Source organism: Copidosoma floridanum, unplaced genomic scaffold (genome assembly GCF_036245765.1).
Source record: "Copidosoma floridanum isolate Cflo_tuat_1 unplaced genomic scaffold, Cflo_Japanese_pri ptg000011l, whole genome shotgun sequence".
Lineage (NCBI taxonomy): Eukaryota > Metazoa > Arthropoda > Insecta > Hymenoptera > Encyrtidae > Copidosoma > Copidosoma floridanum.
Window position 1 is genome coordinate 8,815,499 of NW_028321888.1, and position 22,057 is coordinate 8,837,555.

At 35.7% G+C, this 22,057-nt stretch overlaps 2 protein-coding genes across 2 annotated transcripts in view; one reads left to right on the forward strand and one right to left on the reverse strand.

Annotated features, from left to right (window-relative positions):
• The window catches only part of retn (retained), a 235,773-nt gene extending 221,614 nt beyond the window's left edge, over positions 1-14,159 (forward strand). Inside the window, exons 5-9 of the mRNA XM_089589952.1 lie at positions 5,530-5,713; positions 6,062-6,435; positions 7,261-7,573; positions 8,411-8,649; positions 9,100-14,159. Coding sequence (XP_089446078.1) covers positions 5,530-5,713; positions 6,062-6,435; positions 7,261-7,573; positions 8,411-8,649; positions 9,100-9,263 — 1,274 coding nt within the window. The 3' untranslated portion in view covers positions 9,264-14,159. The remainder of the gene's footprint in view (positions 1-5,529; positions 5,714-6,061; positions 6,436-7,260; positions 7,574-8,410; positions 8,650-9,099) is intronic.
• Positions 14,160-18,458: 4,299 nt separating this feature from the next.
• On the reverse strand, positions 18,459-21,924 carry Ada (adenosine deaminase-like protein). The gene is made up of 7 exons (XM_014357184.2): positions 21,556-21,924; positions 21,361-21,485; positions 21,094-21,282; positions 20,789-21,023; positions 18,942-19,077; positions 18,759-18,859; positions 18,459-18,677 (listed from the first exon to the last, which is right to left on the reverse strand). Exons 1-7 carry the CDS (start codon positions 21,625-21,627, stop codon positions 18,459-18,461), a joined length of 1,077 nt encoding a protein of 358 aa, XP_014212670.2. The 5' UTR covers positions 21,628-21,924.
• Between the last annotated feature and the right edge of the window lie 133 nt (positions 21,925-22,057).

The following is a 22,057-nucleotide window of genomic DNA, read 5'->3' on the forward strand; positions in this document are numbered from 1 at the left end:
TGGTGCGTTCAAAGCGGGGGGGTATATACATCCGCGAGCGCGCGCCAAACGTCACATCAAAGCGCCACGGTATCGGCAAGTGCACTAATAACATGTGTGTAAGTGCAAGCGCGCTCGTCTATACTTTGGTCCGCGCCATCAAGTGTAGGTACAGGGTACGTACGTTACACTCTCAATTTTGGCCTGTTTATCTCATCTCGTGCTAGATCTGCCTGCAACTAAACGCCCATTCACGAGTGTTGGAAGCATTGACAATGTACAGCTCTGCTGTGAAAGTAGATTTTTTTCGATCGGCGAACCGGAACATATTTGCACCAGACTTTTTTTACATTAGATTCAGATTGAAACCCCAAATCACCCCCCCCCCCCCGAAAGTTAGTGACGCAGATGCAGACAAGGTAAAAGCCTATTGTACTAAATTTACAAGTGCCGGTTTGTTTGACCCCCCACGAAGATACTGAAAATCGCTTGAAAAGTTGATACGAGTTCACATTGCTCATTTTCTTGAGCAGGAAAGCTCCAGTGAGCAAGAGCTGGAGAAAAGCCGTGGAAGAAGCGGCGTCCATTGGACGGGGGAGAAGCACCGCCTGCCCTCGCGGGCCAGCCTCCACGCGGGGGTACGACGAATACCACGCCAGAAGGGCGAACAGAGGGGTTGGCCGGTATGGCCGACACCGAGGCTCGATCGTTTGATTGCGGGAGGACAGGCTGCTGCCTATATCTACAAATCGTATAGGTATATACCACCACCACCCAACGCGCAACAAGTGTATACACGCGTTGTTATGTTTTCCAAGCGTTACGTGGAGGCAAGGGTCGCCAAGCGCCAGAGGGGGGCTATACACGGTTGTGTTACCCCACTGTTTGCCGATAATCGTGATCATATAAATCCAGACTTATTGGGCATCAGCGGTATTTGAATTAGAGTTTTCGTCACAGGAGTGCCATCCACTGCCTGGGCCCGAGGGACTGCTGTATGGTTACAGTTGGAGAGCTCTATATTTCCACGTCACGGAAAACGCCCCGAGGTGCAGAGCTAGTCGTAGTTTTTCTACTTTGGGTTTTTTTTGTGATCTTTGGACGTTCATTGCGCCTTCGGTATAGGACATCAGGTATGATTCGCCACATTTAAGTGCCTTCCAGTGGCCCTTCGGGCGATCGCAGAGTTCCCTCAAAGGGCAGGTACGCTCATCTGTGGCGAATTCGCCATTTTTGCAGGAATTGGATAAAGGCATAAAGCCAAAAGATTTTCATACGATTTCTCTGGTCAAGTTTGCACCTGCAGTGTCGATTGCTATTTTTCTCAACTCCAGGAAGCGAAAAATTTTATTTCAATATATTTTGAAATACGATTGCATGTCAACATACTGCTGATGCTGAAACCCAAAGTAATGATCTACAGCCACTTGTGATGCAGTACTGTGCGTCGATCTTAGCCAATAGAGCCAAATGTAAAATTTATTGTTTAGTCAGTAGACTTATTATGATTAAATTATCACGATCCTTTTTTTTTTGTAGTTCACTTCCTGCGCGTTCTTTGCGTCAACCCCAAATTTCACCAAACATCGTGCATCATTTACATTTTTTTTTCGATGGATATAATACCGCCGTCGTGGTGGGCAGAAGCAAAACGACGAGAGAAATTCCTTGGGTCCCTTATTTATGGAGAAACGCTTCATCAAATGTTTTTTTTTTTAATTTTATTATTTTCGGATTAAATTTCAGTGCTATGGAGTTTTATTGTTCTGTTGTGAATTTGAGAGTCGTCGGTTCATATAAAGCAAAATTTATTGAAAAAAAGGCAGCAATTCCGTATACGCGTGGCTCCATGATTTTACGATCATTCGATAAAGTCGTAAAACGAAACCAAACGAAACAAAGTTTCGTGGCTGAGACAACGCACGTGTATTATAGGGACGGATAGCCACACGCGCACAGGCGATGAGCGATTCGGAGGTGATGGCGCATCGGCCGAGCCACGTAATCTGAATTATGATAGTACATAAAAAAACATGAGATACGAGCGAGCATAGCCAGGGAGGCCGATCTTCCCTCAAACATCTCCAAATTCATAATCGAACGTTATAAAATCGATTCTCCGGTCGCGGCAGCGGCGACTGGCTATGTAAGGCTGTGAGTTGCTAACAAAGTTGCGGCGCCGTTTCATCCGGCCCCCAGCGCTGCTGCGCCTCCTCGTTCGTCTCCTCTACCGTAAAACAAAATCAAGCGTGTCAAAAGCAACCAAGAGCCCATTCCTGGCGCACCCCGTCATCTCCATCTGTGTGGACAATATTTTCACCACGTGCGAGTAATTTTCGAGATCACCATGACTACTCGATCAAATGGAGCGGAAGTACTCCTTGTTCCAGGGTTTACCCTTCCCAGGAGTACGCAGAGTTCAACTTTCCGTGCCTATACAAGCAATCGAATAATATTTTGATTTTAGGGAAAATGCATCGAGGCTGTAGGTATTCTCTTGTCGCGAATGTCTCACGCGTTGCACAACTGAAAATGATAGTGGACGGCGTAAAGGAGGAGCGAGCACTCGCACGCACATTATGATTAATGTAAAAGTAATGTGATGATAATAAAAAGAGGAATGGCAAAGCGCAGCGACATGTGCACGGGTCTGTCTTTCTGCAGCCGCGCGAGCATCGCGATGAGGTACATCAGAGACGTCTCTTGGCTCGTAAAACCTGTCAGGACTCGGCTTCTTTGGACGCGCCGGAGGTAGAGAGCGCGTAAAAGGCTAAAAGACTTTCTTTCGGGCCCGGCGGAATATACATAAACTGTTTAACTCTTCGCGACGCGTCGTAAATTACTTCAATATTTCCGCGAATAACCCCTAACGAGATTACGAGGCACATTGTAGCTGCTGCACCGGCTCTCTCGATCGCCCTCCCTCCCTCCCTCCCACATACGTAGGTATATTATATATATATTATTGGTCTATTCGTGTACAACCCACGTGTTTTCTTCCTCTTCGATCTTTCTTTCTTCCGTCAGTTCTCTTTGCTAGTACTTAATGTCGTGAGCGCTAGATTAGCTTTTATAGCTTGCCCTATCTATCACTCTGCTGGATCCAGTACGCATTTCATGCACGTGCAGAAAATCTGCTACCAACTACACATAAAATGTTTGTTTGGTAAATTAGTAGAAAAGCGCTTTTACGGTTTTTTTTCATTACTTGAATTTTTTACCACCCTGGACAAACGTAAGTCAAATAAAATAACGGCCAGTATGCAAAAAGCAAGTTTTTGTAAAAAAATTATTGTATTCTTTCAACTGCAGTCGAGTTATGAATCAAGTTATAGAGTATTGGCTTACAAAGCAATCTCAGTTCTCCTATCATGGTGCATATATGAAAAAACAATTGATGCTTACCTATATAATTAACGCAACGAGGATATTTGCATAAAATAAATTTCCTGAATACTTTGTTATCTTTATCTCCAGATTTTCAATTTGCTTACGTTATATGATTAGCCACGTTTACTGCAATCAACGTTGTAAGGCACGAAAATGTGGATCATATTTTACCCACGGGTTTGGCTCACCGCGGTAGCACGTTCAACCGATACATATGCTGGTGATATCTAGTACCGTATCCATGGTAAATAAATTATTACGTGTAGCTTAATAATGGATACATTTATATTTCCGTCCCATCTTAATTTACGTTATTTGAATTATATTTTTTACCCACAAGTACTTTTTTCAACAAGTAATCAGCGCCTCTCTTACAATCCCCGCGGTAATAGGGTTGCCCACGGTAATTGGTATAAGCCTACCCAACTTGGTCTCGATCTTTTTCGACTGCAGCTGAATTCTTCCTCTTGATTTTTATTTTCCCTTCACCGTCGTAGGGTATGTTGTATACCCCATCTTTTTCTCGCTTCGGTTTTAATGAATGCCACGAATGTATACCTGTTTTACGCGCGGCGCGTCCCCTTTACCCATCGCTTGCGTGCTCGCAACGCCAATGTCATTACTGTAACTCCTCTTCACTTCCCCTCCGTTTTCGTAACGTACCTCGCGAGAAATTGCTCCCACATTGTTTATTTGCTTTCATTGCTGGCATCAACAAAAATTATGTTGCCCACTGTACATGGGAAAATACAATTATTTTTCGCACTAAAAATTGCTCGGAAAATCTCGCGCTTACACAATTCGTGCAAGTGATTGAAATGGTAAAAAGAGGCCAGCTGAGGATGTATTATACAGGCTTTATAGGACATATATATTATATACTCTAGTGTTTGTTTCCACCTCCACGATCTTCCATCCTCGTATGTGAATGCAAACCAGTTGTCACCCAACTGCATGTACCTGACGTTGAGGCAAATCTTCGTATATACAACCAGACTTCTTGGTATAACAATTTCAAATTTTTTAATTATACGCATTTCTATCGGCCGAAAATCCCATCGGCTGCTTACGAGGAAACAATTTTATCGCGAGCCGGAGGCAAGGATACTTTTCTTATAAGCAGTGGATGAGATAATTTTTCCTTCAAGACAGGCAGGTGTAAAAATTGAGCTTTTTGAATTTTTGAGATGAAAATTACCAAGTATGCCTTAAAATTGGTATTTTGTACCACCTGGAAACAAAGTACTCGGTAACATTGCAACACAAGTACGGTCATACGCAGTCAAGTTTTGATCCGCGCGAGCATTTCAGTGCCCGATGCCAAAACCACGGACAGCCGACGTTTGGGGAGGTATCGTAAAAGCGCGGTGGGATGGGCGTTGCAGCGTCGCGGTCGATCGGTGTCCGACTGGAGGAGCCACGGCAATCTTCCGGTGAGAGTACGGAAGAAAAAAAGGAATAGTAACAACGTCTTTGACGGCTATTTCGAGAATAACTGCTGATTGAACGTCTTACCGAGAAAAGTCATAATCACGTCCCAAAGTGCCGCGCCTCGTGCTCTTTTTCTTCTTTTTCTCTGAATATGCGCGTACGTGTGCACTTGCGTCTGTCGTGTCAACGTATATTGTTTACGGCGGTATTTTTGAGCCAAGAGCGGGGGTGATTGATTCAAAGTCAAGTTAAATCAAAATTTTCATGGACAATTCCACTTTAGTACTTTTTTTCGGCACTTATGCGAATATGTGAATAGTGCATTTTACCTCACAAGAAGCGAGCACTTTCATCCAAAAATGGATCAAGATTTTTAATCGTTATTAAGTACAACCATTACATCGTTTTAACTCCATGCACCCTATCTATAATCTGATAATTTTAAATTTACTTGTATATATTTCTGGTATCGACTACCCAAGTACGGTACGCTAGCTAGCATGTATATCTTAAGCCATTAACTGGGGGTCACTCGGATCAACTTGAACTACTTGGTAAATGATTCTGCAGGTTAGCTCATGTGTTTCAATCGGTTGGCAATCCATGAGTATGGATAAAAATTTTCTGGATTCATCATGCCCTGAAAAACCTTAACTCCATTGAAATCGATTTTTGACGTGTCTGGGTGTTTCAAAGTGTTAAAAGGGAATGTTTGTTCATTTATTGCAGGCTCGCCAATCAATCGGTTACCAATAATGGCCAAGTCAGTGCTCGACTTGTACGAGTTGTACAACTTGGTGATCGCTCGCGGTGGCCTCGTCGACGTCATCAACAAAAAACTCTGGCAGGAAATCATCAAAGGCCTTCACCTCCCTTCGAGCATCACCTCGGCTGCTTTCACGTTGCGAACTCAGTAAGTATACACACTCGCAATGATTACGTGTACCATTTGTGAGTAACACTCGCTTGGAACATTTTTCTTTTTCAGTTTTCGTTATTTATGATAAAAATCAAATTAAGCACGGTATGAGGCAAAGAAATGTCACGTATTTCAATTAACGTTTTTTTTTTTTTTTTTTTTCCACCAATCGCGTGATCTTACCACGAAAAACCAAAACTAGAGTGCTACTTTAATTACGCACAGCAATATGCAATCGTCTTCAAGTATAGGGTTGATATAAACAATAGGTGTTTCAAGTGAGAAACAAAAAGTAATGGAGATGAAGTGTGAATTGATGACGAATGTTTGCGAATGTTGCAGATACATGAAGTACTTGTACCCGTACGAGTGCGCGAAGAAGAACCTCTCGACGCCGGACGAGCTGCAAGTGGCCATTGACGGTAACAAACGGGAGGGCCGGCGGAGCAACTACGGGGCCTACGGGACGAACGGGGGCCCGGGCACGCCCATGCACGAGGCCCTCGGCCACCAGCGCAGCGCGCACACCCCAAACAGCCTCGCGTCCCACTTGCACGGCCAACTGTCGCCCCTGTCACTTGTCACCGCCGTTCAGCAAGCGGCCGCCGCCGGTGGCCAGCACCAAGCTCTGCACAACGGCAGCGCCGCCCACGCGCCCCTCACGCACCACCCGCACCACCCCCAGCAGCCCGGTATGATGCAGCTACCGAACGCAGGTCAGTACCGCCGATTCCACGCTCAAGTACTCGCTTTCACATCATTCACTCATTAGGTTTGTCGTGGTACACCGAGGGTTGCGTCATTTTCTACATTTGCCAGTCCAGTTAGCTTCTAGCCTTTTGAACCGGTGTTTTTCAACCTTTACTATGCTTGAACCATTCAATTTCGTATTTTCGCGAAGCTTCTATACTCCTCAATACTATACTTTCTAATTTTTTATGCTTTATGCTCATCCTTAATTACAAAGGACATTTTTCTCCCCAGTTTTGGTTTTTATATCCCTTTCGTATATACATTTTTTAGTTAAAAAGGATGCTGATAAAAGTCTGGCCGATTTATAGCCACGAGCAAAAAAATCCGAGCTTGAAGTATAATTTTTTCATTTTCATCCCAGAGTTCTTAGCTGCTCAACTTCGCCAGGTTATCTGTTTTATCTCAATCGACCAAGTCAATTTCTTTTTAACTTTTTTCATCTTTAAAATTGAAGAACCACCATGAAATCGTTATCGAATGAAAATTTCATAAAATCAAAAAAAAACAGCGAAATATTTTAGTGACGGTGCTAGCTGCAGCTCGTCTATGTACCAATGTATAATACCCTAGCCGTCTGTATCTACCAATAACATGTTACCCCAGCCGCAAAAGTCTGCACGTTGAGTATCGAAAACGCCTTCCCTGATTGTCCCGATAATTTCCATTCAAAGTCCTAAATATACATGCTTGAAACAAACCGGCATGGAAATCGATGAAAAAAAAAAAGGAGAAGCGAGTAGTTATGTACGATGCAAAAAGTAATATACGTGTGGTACGTGTTGAAACAGGTATAGCCCCGGAGATGTTCAACGAGTTCATGAAGCAGCTGCAGCGCGACTTCAGGCGCTCAGTGACGACGCCATCGAGGGGGGACAGCGAGTCACCGCAGCCACAACGGTCGTCCCCGACCCGCGAGCAAGCCGCTCTCCAGTTCGAGATGTCGCGTTTCAACATTTGGAACAACTTCTACACCAGCAACGTCCAGGCAAGCCTCGGCTACCCGATCCAGGCAGCCTCCCCGCCGCGGACGGCCTCGCGCTCGCCCCTCGTCCACCTCGAGAGCCCCGAGCCGCAGCGAGAGGCCCTCGATCTGGGCATCAAGTGAGTAGTGCCACTTCCTCCCCCCGACTCCACGTTGCATCCCACACTTTTCTTTTCTCCTTTATGATCAACACGTCTCCATTTACAAAATGAAAATTGGAACGTTTGGACGTTTAAAAAAATATAGTGTTCGCCACCCAAGTGTCATCCAATTCGGGGCTACCCTTCCGTCACCGCAGAATAGCCCCGATGATGACGCTTGTATGGCGAAAACCATGCCGTTACGAAATGAAGATGTATGGCTGAAATAATTGAAACGAAAAGCATTTCGTATCGGTTGATTTTTGCATGAAATCCTTTCTCGCACTGAGAGGATTTGTTAGTATATTATCTTCGCATGTTAGCTATTAACTTACGTATAATATGCATCCTGAAACCATACGTATTGTAACAGCAGTTGAAATATTGATATTTTGCCATGATAAAAATGTGTACATAAAATAGAGAGACTTTACGTATAATCTTGTTGTATTATCATTGCATAACATATTGTTTTAATGATATCAGAGTAGTAAAAGGGGATGAACCACAAAGAAATAAAAAAAATAATATTATATGTATATGTATAGCAGTGTTCAAAATAAATATGGCATGTTAACTATAAATATGCCGTCTGTGTGCAGTTAAAATTAAAAAAGTTATAAAGAACATATTGTAAACTAATTTTCTGTCTACATACGTGTGTGTTGATAGTAAAAAAATCCTTCTCTCAGTGCGCTGTGTCAATCTGTGCATTAGTGCATCTGCTCATCATATATTACTATTATTATTAATGTGTGGCATTTCCACACGGTTCCATCGACGATTGGCGCTAAAATACCCTTTGAAAACCCGCAGGTCTTCCTCGAGCGTCTCCTCGCACGGACAAACCAGCCCGAACCCCTCGCACGCCGGCAGCGGCGTGGCCATCAAGCGTGAAATGGAGCATGACTCGTCCCCGACCGCCCTGGTATCGGCCAAGCGGCCCCGTCGTGCTGCCGAGCCGGTTTCGGTCTCCGACAACGCCGAGGACACCCCCCACGAGGCCAACGGCGGTCCTCTTCAGCCCAACACACACATTAAGATCACAAACAGAGGTAAAACAACGTTGCTTATACTTTTAATCCAAGAAATGGGCTCGCATTTCAGGGTTACTTTCGCCGTTTTTAAGTTAAACTCCACTCCAACGCTTGCAGAGTTACTTGTCCTACGAAAATAAGCAATAGAGAGTTTACGCGGATTGTCAAACAAACTCGTTTCCCAATTACAAGCATTACAATTAATTCGAGCTTTGTTCCTAATGGGAGAAACTTTGAGGGTCATCGGTTCGTATCCAGTTGTAGAATATTTAGAGTCTGTTTTTTCTTGTGACAATCATGTATAATAGTTTGTCAAAATTGCTGTAAAAAAAAAAAAAAAAAAAACAAAACAAAACAAAAAGTACATGTACATGTACAATTATGAAAACAAGCAAAAACTGTGCCCAAATGGCGTTGTTCCCAATTCCAGGATGCCATGTTGACAAGTACCGATTCGATTTGTTTCAGGTGATGGTAACGAAAACTCTCTCGTAGTCAGTATGGAGCTTAACGGTGTTACATACCAGGGAGTTCTATTCGCCCAGACGGAGAATAGAAGTTCGCACGGGCTCCCTGAATCGGGTGGCCACACGGCACGGCGGAGCCCTTCTTCTCGCAACGTAGTCTTGTAAGCCGAGTTCACCGGTGTCAGTGTACGCTTCGATGCAACTAGTACACGCAAACACACACACGCCCCTTTACTCACACATATGCATGAGTTGACTTTTAATGGTCATCGGTTGATCGCGCATACACATATCAGTATATACACACTGTATACTTAGTCTTTTATCACCGCTCCTCTCATGAATAATTACGTTCATATTTCCATAAAACGCGCGTATGTATGTGCGAATGTATGGGTTTGAGTGCATATATATGTATATTTATGCATAGGAAACTTAAACTGTCACTGATACTTGACTCAAAGGGATATAAATATTAATAAAGTATTGTGCGTATGAAGACAAGCAATGGCCAAGTGGCATTTTTTTTCAATAGGAGACCAGTATTTCTCGACGTACACTTTATAACTGAAAAAAAAAAAAAAAAATTTTACAATATACGTACTATGTGTAATTGACGTGGATGTATATCATACACGTTATAATTATTCGATCTATTTGTTGATGAAGGCCAGGTCATCTCGGTACGATCCTCTGGTGAGCATTTTTTGATAACTTCTAATTCTATACTGTGGAGAGCATGAAACGTATAAATCTAATTCTACTCTTACAGCTAGTCACTTTACTTTGCTCATTTTGATCACTTGTTTTATAAAAAAATTTTTCCAACTCCGACATACGTTGGAATATTATCAACACTTAAAGAAGTAAAATCACTAATTATTCAGCTCATTGACTGATTTTTATATAATTTAATATAATTAGTTAGTCAATGATATTTTCAATTTATGCCATTATATGTTGTTAATATTCACGTATTAACTAGTAAATTTTAAAACACGTTTCACTGTACATATACGCTCACGTTATTGCAACAGACCGCAGCTAATTGTCTTCATATGCATACATGTAGTGAATAATATGTATTATGCAGTTGTGTGCCGTTGGAGGATTCGTTTCTGTATGAAACTCACACTGATTAGAGTCTCTGATTTTTATCTACAATGTCGTATGTATATGTAGTAGTGGGTATTTATTATTATTATTATTATTATTATTATTGTTGTTATCATAATTATTAGTAGTATTAGTATTACTATTATTATGATGTTGATTGTTATTGGTCATCATTAATATTATCATCAACACAATTATTTTGAATCTGAAAAACGAGAAACATACATACACAATTTACGTGAAGTAATGTTGCTAATATGATGAAACATATTATTTTATAAAGAATAAGAGAGCTGTAGAAATGTTAATCAACATTATTACATTGTATTTGTTAGTTAAACATATTTTTTTGAAGCTATATGAATTTTTCTAATTAATGGTGATTATGAAATTTTTAAGTATAAGTATTTTTACGATTGTAGATTATTAGTGATTAAATGTAAGTATTCCACGTGAATTATTAAGCGTAACAATTAGTGAGTGCAATCAGAGGGAAAATACGGAATTTTTTTTTAATTCTTATTTTTCTCTTCATATATGTCTGTGATCTTTCACGTGGCTTGTTTTCTCTATTTTTATCAGAACAATTCAAATTTTCTCTTCGTTAACTAAAAAATTAAACTTAATTACTTTCACAAAGCTGGCGCAAAATTTTTTCACTGCATCATAAAGTACTTCTTTTATATACCAATTACACATTTTTAACATGTATACTTTACAAAACAATACTTACAGATTACATTGCAACAACTATCAACGTGCATTAAATTTGATTTTTCTGCACAAGTTTTTTTATCAACCAGTTTATAACTTAATTATCAACCCTAATTCTGAAACATTTTTATTATTTTTAAATGTAAACAAAAATAGTACCTTTTTTACTTTTTATTGTTACAAACATTTCTAAATCATGAAGAAACGAAGCAACAATTTTAATATTATCAAATTCCCCATACATTTACGCTGCAGTACAGAAAAATCACGCATCTAATTTTTAAATTTTGTTAACGTAATTAAATTTATTACTAATTTTCATGGGGTTTGATTTAAAGTTTATTTAAAAATTTATTGCCACCAAAAAATTCTTCCTTGTTTTAGAACTATAAGTTTTTAATTTATTCTTCTAATTTTGTTTAGTACTTCAATTTCAACAAATAGAGCACAGCAACAATTAATCTCCTTTTGAGACCAGTTTGATGAGCATAAAAATATTACCAGCACAGGAATGATAAACAATAGCATCTCGTTGAAAGGATTTATTTTTCTTTACATTGTACATCTCAAAAAAAGTGTTCGTTATTTTGATTCAAATGTAATTTATTCATTTATCTATTATATCAGAGTCTTGCATTCTAAGATCATATTTATTTTTTTAATGAGATAAATTGTTATTAACAACCATCGTAATAATAGTAATAATAATAATCACATACTAGTGATAGTAGTAGTGGTAATTTTAATAATAAAAATAATATCGTTAGATGGACACTAATTAAATGGAAAAAATATAAAGTGCTTTTCGTAAAAAGAAAGTAAAGTTGATGATGCATTAGTATGAAAAATTTTCATCTTTTATAATTTTTATAAGCATTTTATTCCTATACATACATGTACATACGCATATGTACATTTGTTTACTTCTTATGACTGATATCTATTCTGTTAGTTTTTGACATGTACTTTTCTATCAAGACATTGATACAGAATAATTGAACAAAAGTAGTGTTCGGATTGTTTCTAACTTTCTGCAGTGCCGGTAAAGAGTATATTTTTAAAGATAAATACAAACTTGATTAAATCTATGACAAGAAGAAACAGAACCAAACAAGTTTTTTTTATTGTTTGTTTTTAGTTTAACACAAAAGTGAGATTTTTACAGAACGAGCAAGTTTTTTTTTTTTTAAGTTTGTATATATTATGATGTAACGGCTTATTAAAAAATTATGTGAAAATTGATCTGATAAATCTATAAGTGTGTTTGTTAGAATAATAAAGATACGGGCTCATGTATGACTACATTTCAAAGTCTATGATGTATACAACGTTATTGAGATTTTAACTGACTTCCACTTGTAAGTGAAAAGTTAAACAATTAACACATGTAAAAGTTATTACGATTCGCTAAAGAAAATTTTTTGTCATTCATGTAATAAAGCAAGCCTACAATGAAAAAATTTCTCTTGGGTCAAGTTAAATCAAACTTGAAATGAAAAAGTATAAGAATATTGTTATTTTGTTCTGATTTCTTATAATTTTCGAAGGTTTTTACCTGAAACCTTTGATGAATTATCAGTATACGCTTGTGTGTGTACTTATGAAATTTTACATCTTATGACTTTATATCAACAATTTTACTTAGATATCATTTTGACAAGAATATACTAAATTTTTATTTTTTAAAATGAAGTAATTGTTTTTTGAGCTACTACGTTTTACATTTCCGAAGATTTTATCATATTATATATTGTTCATCCAGTTTTCGTTGTAAATATTTATTTTTATTTCCTCATATCAATATTAAGTTTCATGTATAAAAATATTAGCTTCTAAGTACGTGCGTGTAAAATACTTTTTTTTAAATCCTTTGCAAAGTAAAACATTTTAAAATCGAAAGAGATGTATAAATCTACGATATAATTTTAAGTTAATGACTTGAATTTGCATTATACTAAGAAACCGATTGGAACTTGTGCAAAATATTATGCATATTGTATGCAGAACAATTGATGTTCAAAAAATCAGTCGAAAAATAACTATAGCAGCTTCAAGACAAGTTAGAAAAATTACTTAAGAATTATGGAGGTAAATATAAATAAATATGAATTTTATGAAACTGCGATACGGCAGTTTTCATCTGTAAGCATAGGGCATTTTCACATTGCAAGAAATATCTAAGATATAGTAATATAAGTAATTATCAATGTTAATTTTGCGAGTGCGTGAAAAAGGACAAGTTTTTATTGTTATTAAAGATTAGCCAAAAAGACTGTTACTTAGAATAAAATTAATTCTCATAACTTTGATATTAAATTGTTGTAATGTATGTCATAACATATCACATTGTTCACTATAATGATATAGTTAATGGAAATTGCTGTTGTGGCCCTCATATGATTTAAATTCGGTGCACGCATATAAAATTAAAATTACAGCGTTTGTGACAAAAACTATGATTGTTTATCGATTCCAGTTGTAATTAGAATGGAAAGAGACAGACAATTAATAACACGGATAAACCAATTTCCTGATTATTGATATTTAGGATATTTCCAAGGACCTGTGTGGAATATGTCTGATACGATACAGCTAAAAATATTAAAAAATTAGTAGCAATGAAGATTAAGAGCTACACTTTTGAGCAACGTTACGGTTACAGAAAAAAATAAAAGTTCATTGACGTATCTGATGAGCGAAAAATTATCTTCAAAAAATCGACGACTATTATGCGTTGATAAATAATAAAATAGGAAAAAGAGAAAAAGTCAAAATTTAATAACAATGGCGTGGAAAAATTTCAACTTCCCAAGAAAACTTTGAATAAATAAAAAAGTTGCAAGATAATATTGATGCATAGTATGGAATCAAATCATACGTGTTAAAATTTGTCAAACTCCATTGTCATTCAGTAAAGAGTTTGTGAGGCATTTGTCATCTTTTTGAGCCATTCTTAGTGATGAGGGAGCCACTCAGCCATTGTACGTGTTAAGTATCAATAAGTAGATAGTATCAAATAATTTTTTATTAAGTAGTAATTGCACCTATATTTAAGATCGTACATGATAACTATAAATGTGTAAATATACTTATGGTATTGTGCGTACACTATATCATTTACAAGAGAAATGAGGATCAATAACATAAAAAACACTTGCTTATGTCATTAAAATATCATTTAGTCTTTCAGAAAACAAATCAACCTAATATTTCTCGATAAATCTATGTAAACTTATCCTTTATAAATAATAAAAATCAACATACTCTTATGACATTTGTTTTTTCTTCTTTCGTATCCAATTGTCTTCCCTACATAAACTTTTTAAACTAATCATTCATGATTTTTTTTTTTGAATTTTTTTATTGAAAAGCCATGTGTAGGTCACATAACATATTATGAGTAATTCTACGAAAACTGGCATATTTGAAGAGCTGGAAAGGAAAAATGGGTATTTAATTTTTGAAACATTTATTTCGTATTGTCCAAGACCAAAATTAGCTAAAAATTTTTGGGCCCTGCTGGATCTGCACGGGAAAAATTTTTGCGACTTTCTTATTTTATTTAAGAAACATAGGAGCGTTACCGGCTCTTTTCATGAAAATTCGACTTTATAACACTTATATCTTGTACTTATCATTAAAGTTTGTACAAGTCACTATCCGAGTCGACGTATGTACATATAGATGTACAAAATCGCTATATGTATTTCAACACATCATATTCCGAATCGATCACCAAACGCTTCGAACAGATAAACATAACATTCTTTAGCATTACGGGTTACTTTGGGGAAATCGAATTTACGAATTCGCGAGTCTGTAGCACTGGCTTATCAGGTTGAAAAAATTGCAAAAATTTCTGTGTCATCCTCGACCTATACATAATGTATAGGTACCAAACGTCAAAATTAATGGAAAATGCATGGAAATGATGTTTGCATTAATAACTTAAAAATAATATGTCCTAGAAAAAATGAAAACTCCACATTTTGCATTTAAGTGTCGTCAAAGCTTTAAATTTTCAAATGAGACCCTCCTTTAGGATATCAGGTGATTTTTTATGCCAAAATATCATGTGATTTTTTTCTTTTTTAAACCTATTTTTTACTGCTTTAAGTCAATTTAGGACTTTTTTTTACAATTTTCCCGAAAAAATGAAAGTACAAAATTTTTGAAAAAAACAATTACAAGTACTACAAAACACATGAAAAAAAAAATCTGTACGGATGAGATTTTTCATGAGCAACCAACTGATTAATCGATTGATTTCCGAAAGGAATCGACACCAATTCATAATGCTAATTTAGTCTTTTCTTTGCACCTAAAACCAAAGAAATAATTTTTTATCACCTGAATTCTGTTGCACTTTCAGCAGAAAACACCCCTTGATTGTTTAAAAAAGTTTCAGATCAATATCTCCTTACACAACGTTAACGTTGTAATTGACAAGTTACAATTGTAATTGACGGAGATAAATTACTGAAGGTTTGTGAACCTCTAACTCATAATTCCACCAAATATCATCTCGAAATTCACTCGAGAAAAAATTATCAACAAATTAAAAGACGACTAATATTGTTGGTGTTTTATTCAAGTTTATTTAGCGCTAACGCATCTGAACTTGATTTACTGGACGCTAATCGATAAGTTGTTTAAAAAGATCTTCATAGAACCTTTTTGCATTGGAGATCAACTTTTGTATTTATCGCCAAAAAAACAGTTTTTCCGACTTTTTCGAATTTTTTAGGTTATCTTCTACATTGATTGGCCGTAAAGACAAAATGCTACGTTTCTTAGATTGTTTTCTTCCAAGTATATACCAGAGTCTTTTTTGTTTTCTTATAACAGTTACGTCAAATCTAACATCAGACCATCGTAGGTCAATTGTACTTAGTACTCTCTGAACTTTCCCATCGCCAACTGTGAAGATCTATATTCGATAATTATGGTAATATTGAAATTAAAAATTTTAAATTGAGTATATCCATTCAAGCACTGATAAAATGTAGGCCTTTTTTGCTGCAAATAAAAATGTTGTATCGTCCAGCGAAATTTTAAAAATTTCTAAATTTTTCTTTACTATCCTCGCAAATGCAACAGTTAACTGCATATTTTCACTCATGGGGTTTCAGTATATTGATTTTGATTGATAAGCGGAATCTGTTGTCCGTACTGATTTGGCATGACATAATTGTAATCAAATGCAGTTGAAAAATTTGCAAATGTAAATGCTTTAAAAACTATTATAAAACATGTAAAAATAGAGTAGTTTTCGTCGGATAAGTGATATCGTCTTTGGGACCATTTCGCGGCCCGAGGGGGACCTGCAAAGCATAATGCTTTTTCCTACCTCGGGCGTTTTTGAGAGGCTGGTGCGCCTTTGGTAGGAAGAATAGGATTCGCTATATAAGCGCCATCGCTCCGTGGCTACCTTACGTCCCTCGGGCTGCAAATAGCCGCGGAGACGATGACACTTATTTGACGAGAACTACTATTATAAATATTTCCCTTCCAAAAATTTGTTTTCAAACACTTAGTTTTTTTCCATTTTTGAAAATATTTTTTGATTTCCTTTTTTCTGGATTTTAAGGGGGGGGGGGTTTAAGGAATGTCCGCTTTTTTACTCGGACCATGTGGTGACTTTAAGAAAGAGAAAATTTTGCTAAAAACACATTTTTAATCATTGCAGAAAACTATAGCCATATCATACAAAAATCCACATTCCTATGAGGAAATGATTTTCCCGTTTTTTGATAGCCGAGTGCAGAATCTCTATTCGTTTACATTGTGATCGATGAAATCTGCAGAATCCGAATAAAGATACAGGCAGGGGCGGCGGAGTGGGTGGGGATGGAAGGAAAACTCCCCACGCATATTCGATTTGGGTGGGGAAATCCACACGCAGAAAAGCGCAGAAAAACATATGTACGCCTACGGAAAATCTAAAATAGCGTAAGATGTAAGGCTGTACATAAGGAGAGGTTTTATACAAAACTGATTAGCTATAGTAAATTAAAGCAACTAAGAATCTGTAAATGTATATGAAGCTTTGTAAAGTTCATAACTTCATAACCAAATTCAAAATTATTTTATGCAACAAATAGCTGGTGAATAAATTAACTAATTGAATTTTATCGTCTAAAAAAGCTTATTTTTAGATCCACTTTTCCATTTAATTTACCGTGGGTGACCTCGGACGTATTTCAAACGACGCGACACCCAGGTGTCGCGTGACACGTCCCAAGTTTTATGAGGTAAAAAAAGATTTTAATACTAAATCGTTGGAAGATGTTTTAAAATTTTTAAAAGAAAAAAATTCATCAGTTTATACCAGAATATATAAAACTGATTAAGCTGCTGCTTGTTATTCCCGGTTCATCCTGCACGTGTGAAAGATCTTTCTCTCTTTTAAGACGTCTCAAAACGTGGTTGAGGTCGACTATGACACAGACAAGATTAAATAGCTTGGCTATTTTAAATATGTATAAAGAAGAGGCTAATTGCTTAGATTTAAACGAAATAATATATGAATTTATATGTAGGAGTCATGAAAGAAAATGTACATTCTTTATTAAATAAACGCTGTAAAATACTTAAATTTTGCTGAATTATTTATAATTATTAATAAGATATGATATTTTAAAGCTTATGTACCTCCTTTTTCTTTTGCTATATATATATATATATATATATATATATATATATATATATATATATATATTTTTTTTTTTTTCCCCACCCAGAAAAATTATTCTCCGCCGCCCCTGGATACAGGCTTACTTAATATACTTACTGCAGTTATTTATTAATGTTCTTTTTACTATTTGTTAATTGCATGATTTTCAAGTGATATGTACAATCATCTATAAATTTTATAAAAATGATTTGCAAGTTAATCACTTTGATGTTAGTGAAAGTTTTGTATCGCTTTACCCAAATACTTCTATAGAATTACTATAGTAGTGAACGCGCCAAACCTCAAATATTTACGTGTAGGTTTCATCATGCAAGCGTCATCATCATCATCGGGGCTATTTTACGGTACCGAGGGACCATAACATAGCCCCGACCGGATGGCGATTGTGTGGCGAACTCTATTTTTCCTACCAAGTGCACTGTAAACTTCCAAATGTCACGAAAAACGTCCTGTGGCAGAAAAAATATTCTACGCTATGAAATGATAATAATCTATTCAATATAAAATAAACTTTTTTGTGTCTGATTCCTCATGTTTTGTGTATGATATTTCATACAAATGACATAGATTTACATGCTTGTCGCAGTACAGTAAGTATGTAAGCGTTTAGTGGACTGTTACTGATACAGTTTGATAACACAAACATAAAATAACAAACGGCTTTGCTTCCCCAAAATTCAAAATAAATATTCACAACCAACTTTCTGCTATGTAAACGTGAGGATTTTTTTTAAATAATGAAAAAAGTAAAAGCAACTTTACAATTCCATTTTATGTATTTCTTTCAATGTAAATAGGAGAGAAGTTATCATATTTCATACAATTTGCCACTTTTATTTGAAATTCTTAGTGACTTTAACTGTGTTTTCAGCAGACTTGGAAAACCCATCGATGATTTCTATTAATTCATTCTTTTCAATACAACTTGCAAAAGCATAACTCGCAGTAGATTTCATAAGTTTAATGAGATCATTTTCACTTAAGTTGAAATATTTCATGACCAAAATTAATTCTTTTGACAACGTTGTGTTAAAAACGCCCTTATCATCAGTCTAAAAATAAAAATTTTTTTATAAAACTGGGTATATACATCATAAACATTATAATTATAAAGAATGACTATTCAAACTTACGCATATGCAAAGGGGGTGCTTTGATTCATATAAGTACTTAAAATGATGAGCATCGTAAGTTGGAACTGTTTTGCACATAATATTTGATGATAAACACAACTCTGAGAAAAAAAAAAATTTTAAGGCTGCATATTACTTAATAGTGCTTGTATGTATGTATATAAATATACATAAAAGTATTACCAACTGGAATTTTTGAGCTCAAAAAAATTTCATACAATTCTTCAGATCCATTTGAGAGTGGATGTATGCATGTACCATGTCCGAGTCTATCAGGTTTGAATTTTATTATGTCCATTGATTCTACTTCATTTGGTACCTGTTGAGAACAAAAATTGTTTATGTGAAGAAAAAGTAATAAAATACTTTGAGTAATATGTACTTGAGTTTCCTTTAATTTTTTTTTTATGTGTAAACTAAAATTACTTTTTTTTAGCTCAGAATACGAAATTTTAGAAAAAAAAAAAAAAAATTGCGTTGATTTGTGAAATCTGAGCGTTTATTTAGTAGTTTAGAGTAATTTACAGTACTTGATCAGTCTAATTTATTTTTCAAACTAGAAAAAAATGATTGATTTTATGTAATTTAGACATTGTTGTATCGTTTTTTTTCTCTTTGTATCACAATTAATCATGATGAAGTTAGGGTGATTAGACGTCCCAAAAGTCGCTCATGAGTTTTTCAGGTTTTCGAGGTCGCTGAACACGAATCTAATGTTATTTTTTCGCTAAAAAAAGGGTTTCCATGTCTAAAGTGCATTTAAGTAAAAATTTGAGAAAACATTTTTTTATGATTTTTAACATTGAACTCGCTTTTACTTGGGCAGTTTTTTAAATTTCTAGTTGAAATTAGAAGGTATGTCATTAAAAACAACTTAATCCGGAATACCAGAAACGCTTATTAATTATGTGGTGGATTTTTTCATTTTCAGTGACCGATTTCGCGAGTGCTTACATAGTTTCAAAAAAGTTGCGTACTAAAGTTTTGAAGTTTTCACAAGTAATAATTAAATACTAAAATATTATGCATAAGGAAGTTGTCTGTGAAGTTTCAGCTTTCTATATCTTTGATAATAAAAAAAGGATATAATATATGCTCGTTGAAAGTTTAGTGGTTGTGCTCCAGCGCGTGCACGAAAATATAGATAGTAAAATTCATAAATTTTGTTTTTGGACTGAACTTCGAACGAGCAAATTTTTCTTAACTAAAAATATAAAAACTGCCCAAGTAATAGCGAGTTGAATGTCAAAGAGCATGAAGACATGCTTTCTCCAATTTTTACTTGCAATGCATTTTAGACATGGACGCCTCATTTTCAGCGAAAATATAACATCGGATTTGTGTTCCACGACCTCGGAATCGTAAGGAAAATAACTTAGCCGCTAGGACTATAATATATGTTATAAACACTAGAGGGTCATTTTAAGGGTTACTTCCACTCGCCTATAAAAAGACAAGGGCAAATACCCGAAATAGTTCGATAATACGTTACTATACAAAAAACCACAAACACTTTGTATTAGCGACGGCATATGGCGACACTAGCCACATTTGAATTTGGGGTTGCAAAAAAATTGATGGTGCGCTCGTTCACTCTGGAGTAAAGAACGATTTATTCCATGTGACTAAAAAATGATTTCTTGGTCAAATTGAATCATTTTTCTCGCGTTATTTAAAAGCATCAAAAGTCATCTTTGCAAGTGAAACGTCCCCTTGCACCAAATTAAGACGCCTTGAAGATGGTAAATGCTTCATGGACTAGCCATTATTCATTATTTTAAAAAAAATTAACAATGATTATAGTAAAAGGTAACTTTGAAAAAAAAAACAAATTTCAGTGACAGCAAAACCGTTTTTCATGCCAAGATGTAGAAACAAAATGATCAAATAAGTTTCTCTGTCACATGAATGTAATGAATATAATAACACCCAGATTTACTATCTAATTCTTTTCATCCAAAATTCTAGCTGCATCAGCTGGCAAACTTTTGATGAAAAAACTTTTAATTATACAAATATGAATAGTTTACCTCTGCACAATGGGCAGCTATCTTTAAACCAGCTGTTCTAGCTATGTGAAGCAGCTCTATGAAGGCCTCGCCTTTTGTAGGATCTCCACTTAAATCAATTCCAACTATACAGTCATCTTCTTGCTTCATTTCTATTGCCAGTCGAATATTTTCTTTTGCTGCTTTAAAGCCTTGTTTCCGATTAACAGATATAAGTAACTTTACTTTTATGGACAAATTAGATTTTTTGCAGTCTCTGTAATTGTACAGAAAGAAACAATACTTTTTTTTGTTTTTGTGAAAAAAAAAAAAATTTTGATACCTACTTGATGGCTTGTGTGATAGCTAATATATACTCTTTTTTTGTCATTTTCTCACATGCCCGTGGTGTGCTTCTCAGCTCTAAGTAAATAACATTATCTTCATAGAATTCTTTAATTGTATCATATGTTGCTGTGTATACTGCTTCTGGTGTTTCAGTAACAGAATAAGCCAAAGAAAAAACATCAAATATTCTAGAACAACGTTTGCACCCAAGGTTTAAAAGCAAGTTACATTTATGAAATGCATGTTAAAGTATTGATTGATCTTACTCTGTCAATGAATTGCACTTTTCAACATCAAAATTTTCATGATCAGTGTCCCTGGCGTGCTTCATATTAAACAATTTGGTTAAAGTCTGGTGGCTCAATGATCCATTTAGGTGTGCATGAAGTTCCTTTAGCAGAATAAACTAAATGTTACAACCTTGCATTGATTAAAGACGTTTTAAGCTTGAGAAAACGTACAATTTTTGGTAAATTATGGCAAAACTTTTTCATCTTACTCTCGTTGCTGCTTTTAATCTTGGTAGTACTCATTTTTAAGAATTAGTTTTTCACGAAATACAATTTTCCTGGTGCAATAAACAAAAAATTTCTTCAATATACAATTCAATATATTTTTTTTTTATAATATATGTTTGGATAAGAGAGTAACTAAATTTTATTACTGATGTAGATTAATTGAGTATATTTAATGTTAAACTGAAGGTCAATAAACTAACTAATAGTAAATATAATTGCAGGATGATAAATTATAAATAGAAATCGTGTTTAACTTCATAATATTTATTCATCTACATCTAATATTTTATAAACAATTCTAAGCTTCTTTCAATTGTGTAATAACTATGTTATCGAGGGTCATGTGGCAACTTAAATCCAACAAGCTTTGCTGTTTCTTTCGTACTGCGTTCCCCTTTTCCTCTATAGAACTTGTGTATTTCTTGATATTTTCTAATAGACTGGA